Raw genomic sequence first — 24,997 nt, forward strand, 5'->3', positions numbered from 1 at the left:
CTCCTACCGTCCTACAGGCAGAAGCTCAAACAGGATGTACCTGTGACTAGAACCATTCAACGCTGGTCTGACCAATTGGAATCCACTCTTCAAGATTGTTTTGATCACGCGGACTGGGAAATGTTCTGGGAAGCCTCAGAGAATAACATTGATTTTTATGCTGACTCGGTGAGTGAGTTTATAAGGAAGTGCATTGGAGATGTTGTACCCACTGTGACTACTAAAACCTACACTAACCAGACACCGTGGATAGATGGCGGTATTCGCGCAAAACTGAAAGTGCGAACCACCACATTCAACCATGGAAAGATGTCGGGGAATATGGCCAAATATAAACAGTGTACAGTGGTTCCTCCTTTAAAAGTTGTGTCGTACTGCGGCACACCTTGCGTGCTGCCGCAGCATTCTGTGCTAGTTTGACCACCAGAGGGCATCTTTGAGAAGCATTTGATAGTATTCCGTATTGGCATTACAATAGAATTTAAAACCTTTTTTGTAATAACATAGTTATGGGATTGATTTTAAGAAATGTTGCTTAATTAATTTTATTAATATTATGGTGTTTATATTCATACAAAAATACAAAAATAAACCCTATGGCGCTGTACAACGTGATGGTCGGGAGTAGGCTACAGGATTGGAGGATTCTAAATTGTTTGCCTTCATTAAACAACTTGTTCCAATATTTCTGTAAATCAGTGATATTTATTCCCATAGTATGTTATGGATCCATAACTAAATCAACATCTGCATTTTGAAAGAGTATTTTTTATCATTATTTTATTATATAAAAATCCTGTAATGAGTAAGTGTGTCCAAACTTTTGACTGGTACTTGCTGGAACGGAAAATGACAGTCAGCAGTATACGAGGCCACTGCATGTTCGCCCAACAACCATACAGAACGCGAGGTACAGGTGTATCTGAAAAACAGCTTCTATCTCAAGGCCATCAGACTGTTAAACAGCCATCACTAACATAGAGAGGCTGCTGCCAACATAGACTCAAATCACTGGCCACTTTAATAAATGGATCACTAGTCACTTTAAATAATGCCACTTTAATAATGTCTACATATCTTACATTATTCATCTCATATCTATATACTGTACTCTATACCATCTACTGCATCTTGCCTATGCCGCTCGGCCATCGCTCATCCATATATTTTTATGTCCATATTCTTATTCCATCCCTTTACATTTGTGGGTATAATGTAGTTGTTGTGGAATTGTTAGATTACTTGTAAGATATTATTGCACTGTCGGAACTAGAAGCACAAGCATTTCACTATTAACATCTGCATGTGACCAATAACATTTGATTTGGATTTAATTTGAGAGATCCTTGATGAAAACCTGCTCCAGGGTGTTCAGGATCTCTGACTGGGAAGAAGGTTCACCTTCCAACAGGATAACGACCCTAAGCACACAGCCAAGCCAATGCAGGAGGGACTTCAGGACAAATCTCTGAATGTCCTTGAGTGACCCAGCCAGAGCCCGGACTTGATCCCGATCGAACATCTCTGCAGAGACCTGAAAATAGCTGTGCAGCAATGCTCCCCATCCAACCTGACAGAACTTGAGAGGATCTGCAGAGAAGAATTGGAGAAACTCCCCAAATACAGGTGTGCCAAGCTTGTAGCGTCATACCCAAGAAGACTTGAGGCTGTAATCGCTGCCAGTGGTGCCTCAACAAAGTACTCAGTCAAGGGTCTGAACACTTATGTAAATGTTTTATCCCCAAAAATGTTTTAATACATTTACAAAAATGTTCTAAAAACCTGTTTTTGCTTTGTCATTATGGGGAATTGTGTGTAGATTGATGAGGGGAAAAAACTAATTAATCCACTTCAAAGGCTGTAACGTAACAAAATGTGGAAAAGGTCAGGGGGTCTGAATACTTTCCAAACGCACTGAAATAATACTAAACCAAAAAAAGATATATCTTAATTGATTTAACTGCATTATTTTATTTGTTTCAAGGGGGTTAGTTTGCAACCAATTTAAAGTCGCAGTCTGAAGAAGTTTTCCTCACCAATAAAGCCGTAGCTCTTGTGTTTCCCCGTGGTGGGGTCTCTCGCTAGAGTGCATGACTTGATTCGGCCGAACGCCTCAAACACACTCTTGATGTCCTCGTCCGAGAGGTCGGGGTGCACAGATGCCACGTAGATTCGGTTGAAAGCGCGCGCCTCTTCTGCCAGCTGGTCAATGATCGGCTGGGCCTGTCCGATGTTGCTCGGTCGTCCCACCTTAAAGTGTGATTTGTGTTAAAATAGTGTAGTCATGGCATTGAGCAAAAAAATCTAGTTACTCTTTGAAAAATTGACAGCAGAGCTCACCTTAATGTTTCTCCCTCCCAGCATAACGGAGTTCATCTGCTCAAGGGATAGCTGGGCTGCCTCAGGCACCTCATACTCCACAAACGCAAAACCCTGAGGGACAGGGGAACAACAATAATGTCAGGCTTCAACCTGAAGCAGGGAGACGGGTCTTTGCAAAGGTGATTTACCTGCTTGGGAAACAATGGCTATACGCTCTGAAGAAACTTCAGCAAGGACTAAAATTAAAATACATTTGTTAGGGTTTATTTATTTTAAGATGGTATGGTACCTCCAACTACCATCAATACTCATGGTTAATAACTTATTCCTAATTAGTAGACTGCTTACAATTATATTGCAGGGCAGGATATTTGCAAAAATATTGATGACTATAACACACTGCACCAACAACTTAAAGGGCAATTCCACCGCTTTTCAACATAATTTTCATTATCTCCAGCACAATACCAGTGTCAACATACACCGAGTGTACAAAACATTATGAGCACCTGTTGAGAGAATGATCAGATGAAAGCTATGATGTCACTAAGCTTATTGATCAGTGTAGATGAAGGGGAGGAGACAGGTTAAAGAAGGATTTTTAAGCTTTGAGGCTTGGACTGTGTATGTGTGCCATTCAGCGGGTGAATGGGCAAGACAAAAGATTTAAGTGCCTTTGAACGGGATATGGTAGTAGGTGCCAGCCGCACCAGTTTGTGTGTCAAGAACTGCAACGCTGCTGGGTTTTTCAAGCTCAACAGTTCCCTGTGTGTATCAGGAATCGTCCACCACTCAAAGGACATCCAGACAACTTGACACAACTGTGGGAAGCATCGGCATCAATGTGGGCCAGCATCCCTGTGGAACGCTTGAAACCTTGTGGAGTCCATACCCCGACGAATTGAGGCTCTGCTGAGGACAAAAGGGTATGCAACTCAATATTAGGAAGGTGTTAGTAATGTTTTGTGCACTCAGTGTATGTGAAGACAGCGCATTTCAAGTTTTGTCTAACAAATTTCTAAAGTTAAAAGGTTCTACCCAATGACATCATCAAAAGTTAAACCATTTTAAAAACATTGATTTTCAAACACTATGAGATTCACAGTGATGTGGGGAGCAAGAAAATATCCTCCCTCAAGGGTTTCCGTTAGACGGTAAGTTCAGATAAAAAACATAAAAAGCCAATAAATATACATTTGCAAACCACCAATACTTGACACCCATCGTCATAACACATTACGACACGGTAATAACCATGTCATAAAATGTGATAACAGCTGACAACTTGTCATAACACTGTCATGATATATTTAGACCTGTTGTGACATATATTGCATTATTTTATGGCTGTTATGACACCTAAATAAGTGTCAAAACCAACCACACAAGGCAAAACATTACATTACACCATAGCCTACATGTCAACTGTATGTTTTAGTTATAAAATTATTCTTTAAATTGACCATATTAAATTATAGTTGTAATTGCACACACATTGATGTCAGACATGCACCTACCCCAATGCTCTGTTTCTGATGACTGGGATGAATGTAGGAGCAGATTTCAGGAGCAGGACGAGACACCCTCTTTTTGACTGATATAAGGGCATGTACATGATGATTATGATGGTCATAATGCTTTTTGATACTGTCATAAAGTGTATTTTCTTAGTCCAAGTAAAGTGACACAGTATAGTCATAATGCGTCTTAGTCCAAGTGACACAGAATGGTCATAATGCTTGATGACTGTCATAAAATGTTTTTTCTACATGTTATTTAAAATATGAAGGCAAAAAAAACTAAAGATTAAATTTATGAGAAACTTTCAAACAAAAGTCCCTACTTCTTGGTAGGGAAAAAAATTCTTTGAATAAATGTGTATTTTGAAACTCTTATGTAGGCGTCATAACCAGCCATAAAATAACGCAATATATATTACAACAGGTGTAAATATATGGGTCGTGACAGTGTTATGGCAATGTCAGGTTATGACAAGTTATGTCAACTGTTATGACATGGTTATGACCGTGTCATAGCGTGTTATGTCACGGTGTCAGGTAAAGTGTTACCCAAAATAATGCTTTTTATTCACTGATGGAAATACCAGTCGATGTGCTCCAACTTCAAAGGCAAATATACTTCATAGGCTAATAAACCCCCAAGCTGCTTGGAAATTAGTGTGGTGTGTGTGTGTGTGTTTCACGCAAGAGACGCAAGGTCCTCACATAAGGGACTTCGGCTACAGTAAGTGACTCAAAATCGGCGAAGATTGTGTTCATTATCCTTGTTTCCAGTGTGCCTGCCGAGAGGTGATTCTTTCTCCAAAACAGTAAATATGGCCAGAAGATCACATCCTTCTTGAGGACAAAGTAACGAGGCTGATGTGCATCAAGCTGCTCCAAGGAGTTCGACAGTTTTGACTTCCCAACAACAGCGGCTCACTTTGAGCAGGCCAAGGTTGGCCACAAACGCAAGTAAATTAGAGGCAAATTATTGTGTTGGTCAGGCCCGGTCCTAGCAGTTCTGCTGCTACCCTAGGCAAGATCAACATATGCATCATGTAGAGTATAAAGATTTGGAATGGACTGATAGCCTAGAGTAATGATGTGTATCATGAGCAATTGGTGCATATCAGTTGAGGTTATTCTGTAGCACTTGGTCAGGAAACATTGTTACCAGCTATTCACATTGGAGAGTTACAATGTTGTCATCACTAGTCAGCCAACTACCTATAGTAGGAAACAGTTGTATCAATAAGCCACGTATATCACACGACTCGAGTCACGTGACACGAGTCTAACCCTCACCCTAACCCCACGATAGTTCCAATTAAAATAAACATTTACAACATTTACAGCCTAATTTCTATTCTGTTAAGATGAACTGTGATGTCACAGAGAATATTTTTTTAGGACCTTATCTTTTTAATCACTGATTAATCACTGCGCTGTTTTCACATAAATAGACTCTAGTTTGGTGCTGAAAATGATGAATATGAGGTTAAAAAGAGGTGGAATTGCCCATTAATATGGTCAAATTAGAGCCCAACCAATATATGGATATTGGCCTGTTACCTATATATCAGCTGATAATATCAGTCAACATTCACTCCCTTATTCTACTGTATTTTCTACTCTGAGCTTCTGTTGAATAAGGTTTACAACCAAACAAAAAAACGGACATATTCATGTGTAGTTGTAGCATGAGGTGTAGATCTGTGGTTATGCATCATGTAAAAAATAGACTGTCGTTTAGTAATTTTAAAGAATATAGATAGCTCTACTCTTGTACTTCCAATATAAAGAGTTTTCATGAAGCACTTGCTGTTCTGCCACAAGTGTCATCAGCTGCTGCTGCTCTTGCATTCAACCCAACATTACAAAGTAGCGATTGGCTACACTGCTCAGTCTGATCCAACGTTACGAGCTAATTTCTGAAAACAATTCCTTTTTGGTAGCCTGGTCCTCCTGGCTTCAGAGTCTGGGAGGCCGTTTTGATGCTGTCAGTAGTCGGCACGATGAGTCGATAATGAAGTGCTTTTACTGGTTAGTTCTCCTCTGTCTTTTTCTCACTCAAAAACCCACATGTAGGGCCCTATTAAATCCGCTATGCGGAGAACGCGGACAGAATCACGGTCCAGATGTTAAAATGGAATTAAACAATATTTATAAAATGTGTTGACGTTAGTAGAAGATCAATAAATTGTATTCAACTTAGTCGAAAAAGTATTGATTTGCATGATTTTCTCACAAGACATGAACAAAAATGTATCAAGGATTAGCATTTCCTACAATGTTCTGAAGAAGCAATGGCATGTTAATTCCCCTGTCTGTGTAGTGCTCACTTTTGTCTCTAACTTTGTGTAGCCAGTTAGCGATGCTAATGACAAACGTCTTGTGGGTAGAGAAGAAGGCCTTCAACAAAACCTTCTGAATTAAATGTTAACTGCAAAGTAGGCCTACCGGGCAGAATCATATCATGATTATTTGTATCAATCGGGTGGGCATTTGTTTTGCAAACTATGCCATCACATGTGCAGTACAGAAACATCGTTAGCCAAACATTCCTCTTGCTAAATGCACAATTAAAGGGGAATTACATTTTTTTGGTGTGTGATTTATGCATCGTTATGGACTCATCCAGTTGTAATTTTGAGTCACAAAATAAAAAAAAGATGTAAGAAATCCCAAACCAGGAAAACTAAACCGGGAAAACCGAATTTGGGAAAACACAAAGATTTTATAGGGCCCTACACATGCACAGTCACACACAGCCCCCAAACGGCAACCCCTTCAATTACAACGATTGGATTTTATAATCAAAACAGTGAGAGGTCTCAATCCCCCAATAAATGCATGCACTTTTTGAGAGTGGAATATGGATTAATAAGGAAAAGGTGTCCAGACCATCGGGGCACAGATCCTCTCGCTGTGTCACGTGGTCTGTGTGTCAGCCAGGCTACCGGTTTGGTGCAGCAGTCTACAAATACAGTGCAGTGAAAAAGTATTTTCCCCTTTCTTGATTTTCTCTATTTTTGACACTGAATGTTATCAGATACTCAACCAAAACCTAATATTAGATTAAGGGAACCTGAGTTACAAATATATATATTTTTAAAGTATACTAATTTGATTTATTTAATTAACAAAGTTATGCAACACCCAATTCCCCTGTGTGAAAAGGTTATTGCCCCCTTACACTCAATAATTGGTGGTGCCACCTTTAGCTGCAATGACTACAACCTCAGACAGATGGCCTGACATTCTCATGTAGAATTCTCTGATAAAGAGAATTCATGGCTCCTTCTATTAAGGCAAGGTCCTGAGGCAGCAAAGCATCACACTACCACCACCATGCTTGACAGTTGGTAGGAGGTTCTTAATGTGGAATGTAGTGTTTGGTTTTCACAAGACATAATGGGAGCCATCTAACAAAAGTCTACATGAAAACGGATAAAGCAACACATTTGAAGTTTTGGAATGGCCTAGTCAAAGTCCAGACCTAATCCCAATTGAGATGTTGTGGCAGGACTTGAAATGAGCAGTTCATGCTTGAAAACACACAAATGTCGCTGAGTTAAAGCAGTTCTGCATGGATGAGTGGGCCAAAATTCCTCCATACATACATGACAGACTGATATAAACAACTACATGAAGCGTTTGGTTGGAGTCATTGCAGCTAAAGATGGCACAACCAGTTATTAAGTGTAATGGGGGCAATTACTTTTTCCACACAGGGGCATTGGGTGTTGCATACCTTTGTTTATGAAATAAATTAAATAAGTATGTAATTGTGTAATTTGTTCACTCAGGTTCCCTTTATTTAATATTACGTTTTGGTTGAAGATCTTATAACATTCAGTAAAAGCAATATGCAAAAGTAGAGAAAATTAGGTGGGCAAATAGTTTTTCATAGCACTCTACATCAGCAAGCTGCAAAAGTAGCATTTCATTTCAACAGGTTTAAACATTTAGAGACAAGCTTGCTTACCTAGTATTTCAGCAAGCTAGCTACCAACAAGTTCAATCAGCTGATCAAGTCAGTGGCGAACAATATGCTTTCAGATCATTTTTGCAGGAGGAAGCCCCTCTTTGAATACATTTTCACAATTGCAATTTTTTTTATCAGTGTCAAAATGTCTGTATAATAATTAAGCTAATTCTGCCTGTGTCAGAGATTCATGCGAGAGCTCAGTAATTCCAGAAATTAGGAACTATGTTTTCATTTTCTGTGGCGGATGCTTAAAATATAACAATTTTTATTCCACGACCTACAAGACAGGTCGGTTGAGGGACGAGCGTTGCACAGGAGTGGCGCCACCTGACGGAAGACAATGATATTGGTCGGGCTATAGTTTAAATTATACACAAATGCAATAATAATAAATATCCTTACAACATTGTGGGTAGATACAAAGAACATACAGTAAAGGAATCACCAAGTCTGGGATGTTCTAATGTTCAGTTGTGAAATCTCACCTTGTGTTTCATTGTAACAGAGTCCCAGGACATGTCGATGCTCTTGATGGGGCCGAACGGGGCAAAGGCCTGCCGGACCGTGTCCTCTCCCAGCTCGTAGTAAATGGAGCCCACGTACACTCGGCACATGATGGCTAATGCTCGCTGTCTCTGAGCCGCTACCTAAAATAGGAGGAAACTGTGCTTGAACATAGCACTGACTTGCTGTTACACTGTATATTACAAACACAAACACTGACCAAAGACACACTAGAAATGGAGATCGGTGGAATTGCTTCCTTCAGTTATTGACATTCCATTGCATGGATTCCACTCCATTGATTGTGTAATTGAATAAAAACAAATAAAAAAATACAGAGAAAATCATGCAAAGATTCTCTATCTTGACACTATTTTGACACTTGACACTTGTTTAACAACAAGACATACATGTTATGATAGAAAATAACATGGGGTTTTTAACAAAATAAATGATATAACAGCTTACCGATTGTAAAGGTGAGAGGGGATCTCCAAAGCCCATTGTCAGTGATGCCATCTAAGAGAAAAAGTATACATTTAACTCAGAAAAGAGTCTTTGCTGCTTAGGACAAAGGCCCATCAATCAAAAAGTATTCTAAAAAGCAGCATTGAAAGTAATTGAGTCATGTTTTATACTATACCGAACAAAAATAAACGCAACATGTGAAGTGTTGGTCCCATGTTTCATGAGCTGAAATAAAATATCCCAGAAAAGTTCAAAATGCACAAAAAGCTAATTTCAAAATATTAAAAAATGGCACAAATTTGTTTACATTTCTCCTTTGCCAAGATAATCCATCCACCTGACATCTGTGGCATATCAATAAGGTGATTAAATAGCATGATCATTACACAGGAAAACCTTGTGGTGGGGACAATAAAAGGCCACCCTAAAATGTGCAGTTTTGTCACACAACACAATGCCACAGATATCTCAGGTTTTGAGGGTGCGTGCAATTGGCATGCTGACTACAGGAATGTCCACCAGAGCTGTTGTCAGAGAATTTAATTTTAACTTCTCTTGCTCCCCAGTGGGTGGGCATCACTACTCATTTCAGGAAACTAGGTGTATGTCGCACATCACTACTTCACAGGAGCAGCCATCGAATGTAAACATTTATTTCTTATCAAAATGTGTTTTTGGCAGAAAGTCCTTCTGGAACATGTGAACTTTCATATACCTTAATAACAAAGTTGTATTCCCATCCATATATATGAATACAATTCTTAAATTATGAGCCTAGTTGGCTTAGCCACAGAATAAGACACAAACCTTCCCACTAGACATGATTGGCTGAGATAACATGCCGGGAGATGAGTTTGGATTGGTCTGCCATGTAGCAAGTTTCTGTCTATAATGTGAGCTGTTCAGTACGTGTTGATAGTCCTTTCTACCGTGCCTTTTTGAAAGATATAATGTTAGCCATCGATAACTACAAAAGTTTTGCTACTTTTCTCAACAACATTGATGCTCTGAATTTAGCAGCTGCTATCGACAAATCAGTTGGAAAAGTGATGTGCTACTCTCTGCACACGCCATGGTCAGTGTGAACCAGAGAGAATTCCTTGACACAACGCTGGCCAAACAAGATGAAGCTACAAACAAAACAGAGTTAAATAGTTCCAGTCTGCTGTGAAGTGTTAACCTGTTGGGGATAGGGGGCAGTATTTGCACGGCCGGATAAAAAACGTACCCGATATAATCTGGTTACTACTCCTGCCCAGTAACTAGAATATGCATATAATTATTTGATTTGGATAGAAAACACCCTAAAGTTTCTAAAACTGTTTAAATGGTGTCTGTGAGTATAACAGAACTCATTTGGCAGGCCAAAACCTGAGAAGATTCCAAACAGGAATCTATTTCTTGGCCTTCTTGATCATCTCTATCCAAAACAGGGGATCTCTGGCATAACGTGACATTTTCTAACGCTCCCATAGGCTCTCAGAAGGCGCCAGAACGTTGAATGATGGCTTTGAAGGCCATGGCTGAAAAACAGTAGCGCATTTGGATAGTGGTTGATCTGAGAACAATGAGACTGGGGGCGCGTGCACGAGAAGACTCCATGTTTTTATTTTTTCGTCTTTGAACGAAAACAGGGTTTCCCGGTTGGAATATTATCGCTTTTTTACGAGAAAAATCGCATAAAAATTGATTTTAAACAGCGTTTGACATGCTTCGAAGTACGGTAATGGAATATTTCGAATTTTTTTGTCACGAAACGCGCCGGGCGCGTCACCCTTCTTTACCCTTCGGATAGTGTCTTGAACGCACAAACAAAACGCCGCTATTTGGATATAACTATGGATTATTTGGAACCAAACCAACATTTGTTATTGAAGTAGATGTCCTGGGAGTGCATTCTGACGAAGAACAGCAAAGGTAATCCAATTTTTCTTATAGTAAATCTGAGTTTGGTGAGTACCACACTTGGTACACTTGGTAACAATTTACTAAATTACTCACGATAAACGTTCACAAAAAGCATAACAATTCTTTTAAGAATTATAGATACAGAACTCCTCTATGCACTCGATATGTCCGATTTTAAAATAGCTTTTCGGTGAAAGCACATTTTGCAATATTCTAAGTAGATAGCCCGGCATCACAGGGCTAGCTATTTAGACACCCACCAAGTTTAGCATTCACCAAAGTCAGATTTACTATTAGAAAAGTTTGATTACCTTTCCTGTTCTTCGTCAGAATGCACTCCCAGGACTTCTAATTCAATAACAAATGTAGGTTTGGTCCAAAATAATCCATAGTTATGTTCCATCAGCGGCCTTTTGTTCGTGCGTTCAAGACACTATCCCAATGGTAAATAACGGTCAGGCGCACGGCGCATTTCGTGACAAAAGATTTCAAAATATTTCATTACCGTACTTCGAAGCATGTCAACCGCTGTTTAAAATAAATTTTTATGCCATTTTTCTCGTAAAAAAGCGATAATATTCCGACCGGGAATCTGCAATTAGGTAAACAGCCGAAAGAAAATACAGCACGGGGTCGACTCGGGCACGCACCTAATTCCTTTGTCCTCTTATCGGCCACTTGGCAAAGGCGATTATGTGTTTCAGCCTGGGGCTGCCTCGTCATCGTTCAGCTTTTTCCCGGGCTCTGAGAGCCTACGGAAGCCGTAGGAAGTGTCACGTTACAGCTAAGATCCCCACTCTTCAATAAACAGAGACAAGAAGAACGACTCCTTGTCAGACAGGCCACTTCCTGCATGAAAACTTCTCAGGTTTTTGCCTGCCATATGAGTTCTGTTACTCTCACAGACACCATTCAAACAGTTTTAGAAACTTTAGGGTGTTTTCTATCCAAAGCCAATAATTATATGCATATTCTAGTTACTGGGCAGGAGTAGTAACCAGATTAAATAAGGTACGTTTTTTATCCGGCCGTGTAAATACTGCCCCCTAGCCCTAACAGGTTAAATGGTGTATTTTACCTCGCGTCCAGTCTCATTCCAAACGCCGTAATTTGTTGTATCTGCACGAACCCAGCCTTTACTAAGAGTCATCCATATATCAATTGTCTTAAAATAATTTATTTACTAACCTAAGTAATTCACAGAAAGCATACAAACAGTTGGTCATCGTTACAAAGCATTGGTGGAGTAATGTGCCCTAGTGGGCTAAACAGGAATGGCGGCCTGTTAAACAAACAAGGGGGGTGGGGGCAGCGGAGAAGACACTACAGAGTTGATAAATATTAACAATTGATATGCTAATCCTTTGCACATAAACGCTCACTCATTCGGGAACAACTGCAATCAATATATATTTACGCTCAGTGTGTCGTCGGGATCCTTGTTGTAGAGTTTTTGTCCTGTTGGAGAGTTTTTGTCCGCGTTCTCTCTCTCTCGCTCGGTTAGAATGGATCTTTCAAAGCGACATTCATTAATGTCGTTATAGAATGGATGTTTCGTTGGTCTTCGCGTTCAATGATATGATATAATTTCTAGCTGCAGACTATTAATTAATATCAAAGACTTGTTATTATTCTGTCGGTATCGATAGTCTAAAAGTTTAACCACGTGGAATGGTTAAAGTTAAGTAGAGGGATGCAGGGTCAAACCTATTGGCCAACTCGTAATGGAGTGGAGGCCTGGTCTGAAGAAAGTAACCCTGGGTGGGGGTTTTATTCGGAATGACAGAAAAACCTTAAGATGGTAATATAGCAATATTTTTTCTAATGAGCCTCACAAAATTGTACCAAGCGGACCAGTTTGTAGCTGGATTCTTCACCGATCTTTTATACCTTCTCCAGAACATAAATGTCATTCGGTTCCCCAATTCTGTGAGTTGGAAGAATTTCCTTTGTCTCTCTATGAAACCCCTCTCTGTCTCAACTGGGCCATGCGGCAGGACATTCTCCTTTAGAATTTTACGACCGCCTTCACAGGGCCTGGGTAGGGAGAGGTAGGTAGGGATATGGTGCAAGGGGGAGGGGGTCAACTGTGCTCCCTGTTCCCAGAGCGAGGGCAACGTCATGACAGCATGCATCCCTGAGGGGCCCCCGTGTTGAGGATCAGCATGGTGGATGTGTTGTTCCCTACCGTTACTACCTGGGGACGGCCCAGGATCCAGTTAAAGAGGGAGGTGTTTAGTCCCAGGGTCCTTAGCTTAGTGAGGAGCTTTGAGGGCACTATGGTGTTGAACACTGAGCTGTAGTCAATGAATAGCATTCTCACATAGGTGTTCCTTTTGTCCAGGTGAGAAAAGGCATTTCTGGGAAATGGGTGTTGATGTGAGCCATGACCAGAATTTCATGCCTACAGACGTGAGTGCTATGGCAGGTTACATTAGTGTTCTTGGGCACAGGGACTATGATGTCTGATTGAAACATGTTGATATTACCGCTCAGTCAGGGACAGGTTGAAAATGTCAGTGAAAACAGTTGTCAGTTGGTCAGCGCATGCTCGGAGTACACGTCCTGGTGGCACTTCTGCCTTTTGAATGTAACCTGTTTAAAGGTCTTACTCATATCGGCTGCGGAAAGCGTGATCACGCAGTTGTCTGGAACAGCTGATACTCTCATGCATGTTTCAGTGTTACTGACATCCGACGAGCGTCGGAGCCGGTGTAGTACAATTCAATCTTAGTCCTGTACTGACGCTTTGCCTGTTTGATGGTTCGTCGGAGGGCATAGCGGGATTTCTTTTAAGCTTCTGGGTTAGAGTCCCGCTCCTTGAAAGCGGCAGCTCTACCCTTTAGCTCAGTCCAGATGTTGCCTGTAATCAATGGCTTCTGGTTGGGGTATGTACATACAGTCACTGTGGGGACGACGTCATCGATGCACTTATAGATATAGACAGCGACTGAGGGGGTATACTCCTCAATGCCATCGGATGAATCCCGGAACATATTCCAGTCTGTGCTAGCAAAACATTCCTGGAGCTTAGCATTTGCGTCATCTGACCACTTATTTATTGACCGAGTCACTGGTGCTTCCCGCTTTAGTTTTTGCTTGTAAGCTGGAATCATGAGGTGGGACGATTTCGTTACGTAGGTGGGACGATTTCGTCCCGCCGGCCCTAGAGGGGTTAAACAGCGTTTGACATGCTTCGAAGTACGGTAATGGAATATTTTGAGATATTTTGTCACTATAAGCGCCGGCGCATCACCGTTCGGATAGTGTCTTGAACGCAAGAACAAAACGCAACAATTTGGATATAACAATGGATTATTTGGAACCAAAACAACATTGGGTGTTGAAGTAGAAGACCTGGGAGTGCATTCTGACGAAGAACATCAAAGGTAATCCAATTTTTCTTATAGTAAATCTGAGTTTGGTGAGTGCCAAACTTGGTGGGTGTCAAAATAGCTAGTCATGATGGCCGGGCTATCTACTCAGAATATTGCAAAATGTGCTTTCACCGAAAAGCTATTTTAAAATCGGACACCGCGATTGTATAAAGGAGTTCTGTATCTATAATTCTTAAAATAATTGTTATGTTTTTTGTGAACGTTTATCGTGAGTAATTTAGTAAATTCACCAGAAGTGTTCGGTGGGTATGCTAGTTCTGAACGTCACCTGCTAATGTAAAAAGCTGTTTTTTGATATAAATATTAACTTGATTGAACAAAACATGCATGTATTGTATAACATAATGTCCTAGGAGTGTCATCTGATGAAGATCATCAAAGGTTAGTGCTGCATTTAGCTGTGGTTTTGGTTTATGTGACATTATATGCTAGCTTGAAAAATGGGTGTCTGATTATTTCTGGCTGGGTACTCTGCTGACATAATTTAATGTTTTGCTTTCGTGGTAAAGCCTTTTTGAAATCGGACAGTGTGGTTAGATAAAGGAGAGTCTTGTCTTTAAAATGGTGTAAAATAGTCATATGTTTGAAAAATTGAAGTTTTGGGATTTTTGAGGAGTTTGTAATTCGCGCCACGCCCTCTCATTGGATATTGGCGAGGCGTTCCGCTAGCGGAACATCTAGATGTAAGAGGTTAACCTGTTGGGGCTAGGGGGCAGTATTGACAATTTCGGAAAAAATATGTGCCCATATTAAACTGCCTCCTACTCAAACTCAGAAGCTAGGATATGCATATTATTAGTAGATTTGGATAGAAAACACTGAAGTTTCTAAAACTGTTTGAATGGTGTCTGTGAGTATAACAGAACTCATATGGCAAGCAAAAACCTGAGAGAAATCCTACCAGGAAGTGGAAATCTGGATGCATGGGCTCTCTTCAAGTCGTTTCCTATTGAATAAACAGTGACGTAGTAATAATTGTGCACTTCCTACGGCTTCCACTAGATGTCGACAGTCTTTACAAAGTTGTTTGAAGCTTCTACGATGAACAGAGCCCGAATGACAAGGAGGGGAAGTTGTTGAGGCAGGGGGTGACATCACTTCTTGGGGCGCATTCACGAGGGTGGATCCTCCCGTTCCAAGACCTTTTTCAAGACACAGGAACCGTCCGGTTGAAATATTATATAATCTTCACATTCTGAAGGCCCTAAAGATTGATGTTTTACAACGTTTGACATGTTTGAATGAACGTAAATACAACTTTTTTTTACTTTTCGTCGAGACATCGTCCGCGCGCTTTCTACACTTGGAGTAGCTTACTGGACGCACGAAAAACAAGGAGTTATTTGGACATACATTATGGACTTTATCGAACAAAACAACATTTGTTGTGGACCTGGGATTCCTGGAAGTGCCTTCTGATAAAGATGATCAAAGATAAGGGAATTTTTCTAATGCAATGTTTGATTTTAGATAACCAAGATGGCGGCTATCTGTATAGCCTAGTGCCTTTCTGAGCTCAGTACTCAGATTATTGCAAAGAGTGCTTGCCTCGTGAAGCTTTTTTGAAATCTTTCATAGCGTTTGCATAAAGGAGATGTTAATCTATAATTCTTTGAATGACAGTTTAATTTTGTATCAATGTTTCTGACAAGCATTTTTGTAAATTGTGGTGCTGATTCACCGGCAGTATTTGAGGGAAAATATTTTCTGAACGTCACGCGCCGATGTAAAATGCTGTTTTTATATTTAAATATGAACTTTATTGAACAAAAAATGCATGTATTGTATAACATGATGTCCTAGGAGTGTCATCTGATGAAGATCGTCAAAGGTTAGTGCTGCATTTAGCTGTGTTTTGGGTATTTGTGATGCATGCTAGTTGCTTTGAAAATGGCTGTGTGATTATTTTTGGCAGGGTACTCTCCTAACATAATCTAATGTTTTGCTTTCGCTGTAAAGCCTTTTTGAAATCGGACAACGTGGTTCGATTCAGGAGAAGTGTATCTATAAAACGGTGTAAAATAGTCATATGTTTGAGAAATTTAAGTTATAGCATTTATGAGGCATTTGTATTTCGCGCGACGCAATTCCACTGGCTGTTGACTAGGTGGGACGTTTGCCCAGGGAGGTTAAAGAGGCGTCTATTTTGCTATCCAATGATTGTACGTTGGCTAATAGGACTGATGGTAGAGGCAGATTACCCACTCGCCGTTGGGTGCTTACTAGGCACCCAGACCTTCGTCCCCGATATCGCCGTCTCTTTCTCATGCGAATCACAGGGATGAGGGCCTTGTCGGGTGTCTGAAGTAAATCCTTTGCGTCCAACTCATTAAAGAAAAAAGCTACCACCAGTTTGTGGTGAGTAATCGCTGTCCTGATATCTAGAAGCTCTTTTCGGTCATAAGAGACAGTGGCAGAAACATTATGTACAAAATAAGTTACAAATAACCCAAAACAACACAACAGCACAATTGGTTAGGAGACCGTAAAACGGCAGCTATCACCTCCGCCATTATCAGTATCCTTAAAGAGATGGGTGGGGCTAAGGCTTTAGAGGCCGTGAAGTGTGCTGAATGGGTTTAGACAAAGCAGAGCTCTCCAGTTGGTGTACCAATACATTCAAGGGCCATTTTCTCAAAAGTGGGGCTAGAAATTTATGTACTTTCAAAGCAGAATTACTTTCCCATTGTACCTCAACTGCATATACCATTTTCTAGCTCTGAGTCAATACTTTGATCCAATGTAAAAAAAAACTATTTCAAATTTTGCTACATAAGACCAAATCGAGGCGGTCGGTCACATATGCCCTCTAAAGCGCTCCCCTGCCCAGTCACGTGAAATAGATTAGGGCCTAATTCATTTCAATTGACGGATTTCCTGATATGAACTGTAACTCAGTAAAATCATTGAAATTGTTGCATGTTGCGTTTATATTTTGGATAAAACCTACTAATAAACTCCTCATATTTCCTACTCTACACAATCTTCTCGATACGGAAGGAATGTTGGGAAGTGGGGGTTTCAAATATTATCCCAATGTATGAGTACAGCGTTTGTTCTATTCACAATAAATCATTTTTAAATAATCTATATTTTCAAAAGCATTTGCATCTCATCTTGTGTTCAATTTCACAACCTCCGTGGATTTTGGAGTTGCCTATGTGCAAGTCAAGAACAAAATAATACAATACTTAGGCCTTGGGCACTCAAGTACTACTTGAGAAGGTCCGGTCACACAAATTTCCTGGGTAGCAAAGGTCTGGGTGGATAAAGAAATGTATCTGTGTATTAACCCTTGTGTGGTGTCCATGTTTTTGTAATTCACCCAATGTTCGCAGGTCTGATGTACCCACAACATTATTGGGTTTTTAAAAACACAGCCATAACAATTTACGTAAAAATACTTAATACTTAGATGTTGACTTATATCAATTACAAGCAATATAGACAGCATACATGGTTAATATTTCCCATTTACCTCTGCCATATCACATTTATCAATAAAAGCGCTATTCGTTTAAAAATATATATATTTTTTTTAAACTTGATTTTTGTTTACAAAAATAAATAATGGAATAAATCATGTTTATCTTGGAGATGATGATCTGGTTGCTGACGGGCTGGTCCTGGGGCTGGCTGATGTTCAATCTCATCTTCTTCTTCCAACTCACTGTCAGACCTCAAATTGACAGAGACATGATCCTCATATTAGGAAAATTCTTCATCTTCCAAAGTGGAAGGTCCTCTATCCACACAATCTCTGCCATCTGAGCACTAGATTATTTTTGCCATACGGATTGATTGTGGTAAGTAGCCACACATGCAAAGCTATTTATTTGATGTGCCCCTCCCCCAATTTGCACCTGGCTGGGGTAAAGTGTGGGAAAATTCAGAATTTTTTACAATGTATCGAAATAACATTGTGCAGGTTCCGTAACACATTGTGTAGTTTCACACACTACAAAGGGTAAAGAGTGCGAGAAAAGTGGGAGACAGGCAGGGAGATGGACAGACAGGTTCTTGGTGCTATGTTGAGACAGCAGGCCCATGGAAGAGGAAAACAGAGTGAAGGCATACACCAAATGTTCTTGTTTAATTTGTACTTTTTTTTTACACACACACACACACACACACACACACACACACACACACACACACACACACACACACACACACACACACACACACACACACACACACACACACACACACACACACACACACACACACACACACACACACACACACACACACACACACACACACGTATTAGCCGAGTCCAGTGAACCCTTACACCACTTGTGTAATATAAATGTGTAGGGGGGTGCAGTGTGCACTCAATGAAAATGTGTTATTTTACATGTTCTTCACAGAAAATGAGCCAAGGCCAATGAGTCTCAGGTTGAAAAAATAATTGCATGACTTATTTTAATAAACATTGAAAATGGGTCCCACAGACCTGAACACCACAAGGGTTAAAGCCCCCATGCAGTCTTTGTAATTGTATTTTTTAAATCATCACTGTATGTATAATAAATCACTGTGTGCTTATTTAATGAAAATAACCCCTCCCCCCAAAAAATATATGATTTATTTCCCTGAACCACCATCTTACCCAGATGAACAGTCATTGGTCTATTATAAATCAGATCATATTGTGACATGATGTTTGCAAAAAGGTCCATCCTACCTGAAGATGCAGAAATTCCAGGCATTTTTTTCAACTTACACAAGAAGGACATTACCATCACTCACAATTTCAGAGTGTTATTTCGACCTCACAGTGTGGAAACAGCATGAAAAAAACAACGAAATCACATTAACTGCACTGCCCCTTCAACAACCAACCACCTTTTACAATTTCTTTGTTGTAAATGTTTGTGTGCCAAACATGGCAAAATATGAGCTTGTATTCCTCCAATGTTTGTAAACAATGTAAATGTGAACAAACACTGTATAGCCTCAAAACATGGTTAATAGTTGGTTAATAATTTTAATCATGGTTTGAGGCTATACAGGGTTTCTTCACATTTACAAACATACAAACATTGGAGTATGACAATGAGAGATTTAACTTAAAACTTTGATATCATGGAAGGTCAGTCAGCTTTATTAGTCTAACGCTATTGTGGGTGCAAAATGGTTGTTACAGTCACTGGTAATTTTCCACAGTCACGGGTAATTTTCCACAGTCACGGGTAATTTTCCACAGTCACAGGTAATTTTCCACAGTCACAGGTAATTTTCCACAGCTGTCCAGTAATCTCTTCATACACCCCACAAAGTAGTGATTCGTTATTCGTCCTTATCTTTGGGGCACTAAAAGCCATCCAGGCATAATTCTTCTTTAGGGGAGTGATACGATCTTTCCTGCCTATCTTAGACACAGACTGTGAGAACTTTAAGGGAGTAGAACTAATTACCCTTCATCTATTTTGTAAGCTTTATAGCTCTTTGAGTAGAGGAAGTATATAACGATCCTCTCTGGGTTTATCCTGAGAGTGAGCTTCCTTGCAATTGCTTGAATAAACCTACTATTGCTGATAAATTAGTTCTGCCTGATTCCATGAATTAATATTCCTCAACACCACGAACGGAGAGTTGTTTGTGCGACGCACGAACAACGGGAGATGTGCAGTTTCGCGGCCTCGTTTGAAATGAGCTAAACGAAATGCAAGCAACAAGTGACTATGTAGATAGCTAACGTTACATGATTGTCAGTAATAGTGAATCAACGGAGCTAGCTTTGGCCACTCAGCTAGAGCATCTTTTAGTTGCCAACTACCACAAATGTCATGTAGCTAAGTTTGGCTATAGTCCTTTCGAAAAACCTTAAATAACGCTATGTGACGCAGACTACTATACAGCTTCAGCCCAATCGGCATTGTAAACTAGCGGTAACACTTGATATAATTCACAGCTTACTTAGCTTCTACAACAATGCAACTATCCATGATGTCGATGCTATCCATCTGGTCAGCCTAGTAATGACTGCTGCCTAGCAACCATCATTATGAAGCATCTAATCTCATGAACGTGCATTGCTTAAAACGGATTTAGTGGGGCCCTAAAAAAATGTGTGATGCGTACGGATGGAATCCAGACATTAAACCAACCTTTGAGGTCTGGGAAAGTGTGCACCAGCAAGAGACTGTTTGACTAACAGTGTTTCTGTGATGGCAGAGTTTGCAAAACAAATGCCAATAATCATGATATTGTTCTGCCAGCTAGGCCTAGACTACTTTGTAGTTAACATTAAATTGAAGCTTCTGGGAAAGCCTTTCCATCTACCAGAATATGTTATCATTAGCTAGCAGAACCACTAAACGCTACACAAAGTGTCCGGGATAGGCTAGGTGCTCACCGCACACACATTCCCATGGCCTGCCGGTGCTTCTTCAATTGGCAAAAATACAAATCACTAATGCATTCTATTCATGGTCCAAACACAACAAGACAGTCGTGAAGAGGGCACGATGAGGGCTGTTGCGGTGACCGTATTACTGCCACACCAGCGGTCACGAGTCATGAAGGCAGTCAAATTCCACATGACCTTTTAGTCACGGTAATTAGGGTTCTCCAAGCTCTGATGCTGCTGCTCGTCATTAGTAGCCTACCAAACTTGCTAACTGCCTGGTACTCAGCACTTTATTGTCACTCTAATCACTCTGACATCAATGCAAATGTCATAAAAAATTCCATGAGCTCCTGTTGGGCAACATTTCTATGGGCTATGCAATTGCGTGAGGAAACAGAGTGGACACTAATAAAAATATGAGGATCCCTTCAGCTAGGCGAACTATATTCATTTCTCAACTTTCCTAATATTAAGCACATTGCTTCTCTTTACAACAAGAGTATAGCCTACCTGGCTGGCATGAAAATGAACCACGGGAAAAGCCTCCTCCATTTGCTATTTAAGGGCATAGATGACATGTATTTTTGTCCCCTTGCCTGTTGAGACAGGTGCATGATAAATGGTGCATTCTAAATTTCACACATTTATTATTTCAGTTCAAACCTCGGGTTGACTCTTTTCTCTGTATACATCAATGATGTCGCTCTTGCTGCTGGTGATTCTCTGATCCACCTCTACGCAGACGACACCATTCTGTATACTTCTTGCCCTTCCTTGGAAACTGTGTTGACTAATCTCCAGATGAGCTTCAATGCCATACAACTCTCCTTCCGTGGCCTCCAACTGCTCTTAAATGCAAGTCAAACTAAACGCATGCTCATCAACTGATCGCTGCCCTCGCCTGCCCGCCCGCCCAGCATCACTACTCTGGACAGTTCTGACTTAGAATATGTGGACAACCACAAATACCTAGGTGTATGGTTAGACTGTAAACTCTCCTTCCAGACTCACATTAAGCATCTCCAATCCAAAATGAAATCTAGAATTGGCTTCCTATTTCGCAACAAAGCATCCTTCACTCATGCTGCCAAACATACCCTCGTAAAACTGACTATCCAACCAATCCTCGACTTCGGCGATGTCATTTACAAAATAGCCTCCAACACTCTACTCAGCAAATTGGATGCTGTCTATCAGAGTGCCATCCGTTTTGTCACCAAAGCCCCATATACTACCCACCACTGCAACCTGTATGCTCTCGTTGGCTGGTCCTCGCTTCATATTCGTCGTCAAACCCACTGGCTCCAGGTCATCTATAAGTATTTGCTAGGTAAAGCCCCGCCTTATCTCAGCTCACTGGTCACCATAGCAGCATATACCCGTAGCATGCGCTCCAGCAGGTATCTTTCACTGGTCAACCCCAAAGCCAATTCCTCCTTTGGCCGCCTTTCCTTCCAGTTCTCTGCTGCCAATGACTGGAACGAACTGCAAAAATCACTGAAGCTGGAGACTCCCATCTCCCTCACTAACTTTAAGCACCAGCTGTCAGAGCAGCTCACATATCACTGCACATAGCCCATCTGTACATAGCTCATCTGCAAATAGCCCATCCAACTACCTCATCCCCATACTGTTATTTATTTTGCCCCCCAGTATCTCTACTTGCACACTCATCTTCTGCACATCTATCACTCCAGTGTTTAATTGCTATATTATAATTATTTCGCCACGATGGCCTATTTATTGCTTGACCTCCCTTATCCTACCTCATTTGCACACACTGTATATAGCTTTTTTCTACTGTAGGTTTGTTTATCCCATCTGTAACTCTGTGTTGTTGTTTGTGTCGCACTACTTTGCTTTATCTTGGCCAGGCCGCAGCTGTAAATGAGAACTTGTTCTCAACTAGCCTACCTGGTTAAATAAAGGTGAAATAAAAAAAAGACATTTAGTATATGTAAACGCAAGATTAAATCAAGAATAATCTGATGGGTGAGAATATTAGCCTATCACTTGTGAATGACGCCCAGCATAAGAAACAATGCTTTTTTTGCCGACTTTTTCTAAATCATAGTCACACACCTCATGTAGCCTAGCCTATATGTTTTGTTAAGGTTTGTATCACAACTAAAGTGCCCAAATAACTTTTTTAAATTAAGCAGATGAATCTGCTTTACAAGGGGGTGTAGAGCCTAACTAGGAAACATAAGCAGCGCGTGAGTTTCAAGGTTGAGTGAAGATCATTTACACCATAAAAATGCACCTTCATAATAAAAGCATTACATGCATAATTGCATTTGCGGTCACTTTTGACAATGGTGTTTTCTGCCTCCTACCATGTGCGCATTGCTACGCTTATAATGTGAAGAAATAGCCTAAAAGATACTGGGGGACTGTACCATACACGATTGTATCGGCCAGCTTCAGCTAATTGACCTGTAGGATTCCATGACGCCGTCAATGTAGAGTCTGGCGCGGGTCAGTTTTATGCACCCGCCCTACGCCAGCCATATCAATTCCGAGACCAACCTGACACCAGGATAGATCTCTCCGCAACCTGACCCAAGCCACATAGAATTGTTCCGAGAGCAGACCTGTTACCTACCAATAACATCAATGTATTTAGCTAATTGTTTCCAGACAGTAGGCTTCAGCTAATTGACCTGTTGCAATACATTTTTTTCTGCATGTTAACTTTATTTTCAAGGAGTAAATATACTTTACCCAATATGGGGCGGCAGGTAGCCTAGTGGTTAGAGCGTTGGGCCAGTAACCGAAAGGTTACTAGATCGAATCCCCGAGCTGACAAGGTAAAAATCTGTCGTTCTGCCCCTGAACAAGGCAGTTAACCCACTGTTCCTAGGCCGTCATTGTAAATAATAATTTGTACTTGTTCTGACTTGCCTAGTTAAATAAAGGTTAAATAAAATAAATGAAATAAAAAATATCAGTAGTGTAAATGAATGATTATGAACAATTGTTTTCTTACCGTAATCTGTCTATTTATCAAACCGTCCCCATCTCCCCTTCTAAATGCTGTCTCCATCTTCTCCCAACGCATGCTCTCCCCTTCAAAATGCTGTCTCCATCTCCTCCCAACACATGCTCTCCACATGCTCTCCCATCTCCTCCCAACGCATGCTCTCCCCATCTCCTCCCAACGCATGCTCTCCCCATCTCCTCCCAACGCATGCTCTCCCCATCTCCTCCCAACGCATGCTCTCCACATGCTCTCCCCATCTCCTCCCAACGCATGCTCTCCCCATCTCCTCCCAACGCATGCTCTCCCCATCTCCTCCCAACGCATGCTCTCCCCATCTCCTCCCAACGCATGCTCTCCCCATCTCCTCCCAACGCATGCTCTCCCCATCTCCTCCCAACGCATGCTCTCCCCATCTCCTCCCAACACATGCTCTCCACATGCTCTCCCATCTCCTCCCAACGCATGCTCTCCCCATCTCCTCCCAACGCATGCTCTCCCCATCTCCTCCCAACGCATGCTCTCCACATGCTCTCCCCATCTCCTCCCAACGCATGCTCTCCCCATCTCCTCCCAACGCATGCTCTCCCCATCTCCTCCCAACGCATGCTCTCCCCATCTCCTCCCAACGCATGCTCTCCCCATCTCCTCCCAACGCATGCTCTCCCCATCTCCTCCCAACGCATGCTCTCCCCATCTCCTCCCAACACATGCTCTCCCCATCTCCTCCCAACACATGCTCTCCCCATCTCCTCCCAACACATGCTCTCCCCATCTCCTCCCAACTAGGGCTGGGCGATATATCGATATAAAAAATATCGATATATTTTAAATGTGATATGAAATTAGACCATTTCGCATATATCAATATAGTTCAAATTTGTGCTTTGATCCTTGCTCCAAGCAAGCTGCAGACCCGGAGCTCTCTGCGCTGCTCCCCGCGCCCCGACCCTCCTCTTTCATGCACAGAGGGGGGAGGGGCAGGAACAGACACTTCAACAAACATGGAGGAAGCAACAGCGTCTGCGGAGCGTTTTGAGGAGGAATTGGTTAGTAAAAGAAAAAGCATTGGCTCAGTAATTTGGAGATGGTTCGGATTCAAAGTATCAGATGAGCAACAAAATCACGTTATATGTAAGTAGTGCCATAAAAAAAGTTACAGCCAGGGGTGGAAGCACTACAAATCTTTTTCACCACCTAAAACAGTGGCACAAACTGCAATACGAAGAGTGTGTGAAACTGCGCGCTGCAGAAGCCCCAGCCGCAAGCCGTCGACAACCCGAAAAAGCTCCAGCCCCGAAACAAAGCTCACTGCAAACTTCATTTTCCCGCAGTGTGCCTAATGTCTACCTCAAGACAGCATTACTGTTTATCAAAGTAAAAAAAGAGGGGGAAAATGTTTATTGAGTTGATAGTCTGTTTCTTGTGCAACTGGTTGAGGCTGTTCAGATAAGAAATTGAGTTAACAAAAAGCAAATGGTAATCTCAGGCTGATGTTTAAAAAATATTTTCTCAAACTGAGCACTTTATTTTGTTCTTTATTTATATATAATTGCTGCCCTTACT

The 24,997-nt window shown here is 41.1% G+C and overlaps 1 protein-coding gene and 1 long non-coding RNA gene across 2 annotated transcripts in view; both read right to left on the reverse strand.

Moving 5' to 3' along the window:
- The window catches only part of puf60a (poly-U binding splicing factor a), a 100,142-nt gene that overhangs the window by 31,482 nt on the left and 43,663 nt on the right, over nt 1-24,997 (reverse strand). Inside the window, exons 4-7 of the mRNA XM_029703918.1 lie at nt 8,788-8,838; nt 8,301-8,462; nt 2,341-2,433; nt 2,037-2,250 (exon numbers count right to left, since the gene is read on the reverse strand). Of these exons, the coding sequence (XP_029559778.1) occupies nt 2,037-2,250; nt 2,341-2,433; nt 8,301-8,462; nt 8,788-8,838 (520 nt within the window). The remainder of the gene's footprint in view (nt 1-2,036; nt 2,251-2,340; nt 2,434-8,300; nt 8,463-8,787; nt 8,839-24,997) is intronic.
- Nucleotides 9,723-14,865, reverse strand: LOC115156496 (uncharacterized). The gene is made up of 2 exons (XR_003868245.1): nt 14,790-14,865; nt 9,723-9,967 (listed from the first exon to the last, which is right to left on the reverse strand). It is a non-coding gene; the product is annotated as an uncharacterized LOC115156496 (long non-coding RNA).

Source organism: Salmo trutta, chromosome 21 (genome assembly GCF_901001165.1).
Source record: "Salmo trutta chromosome 21, fSalTru1.1, whole genome shotgun sequence".
NCBI classification, from domain to species: domain Eukaryota; kingdom Metazoa; phylum Chordata; class Actinopteri; order Salmoniformes; family Salmonidae; genus Salmo; species Salmo trutta.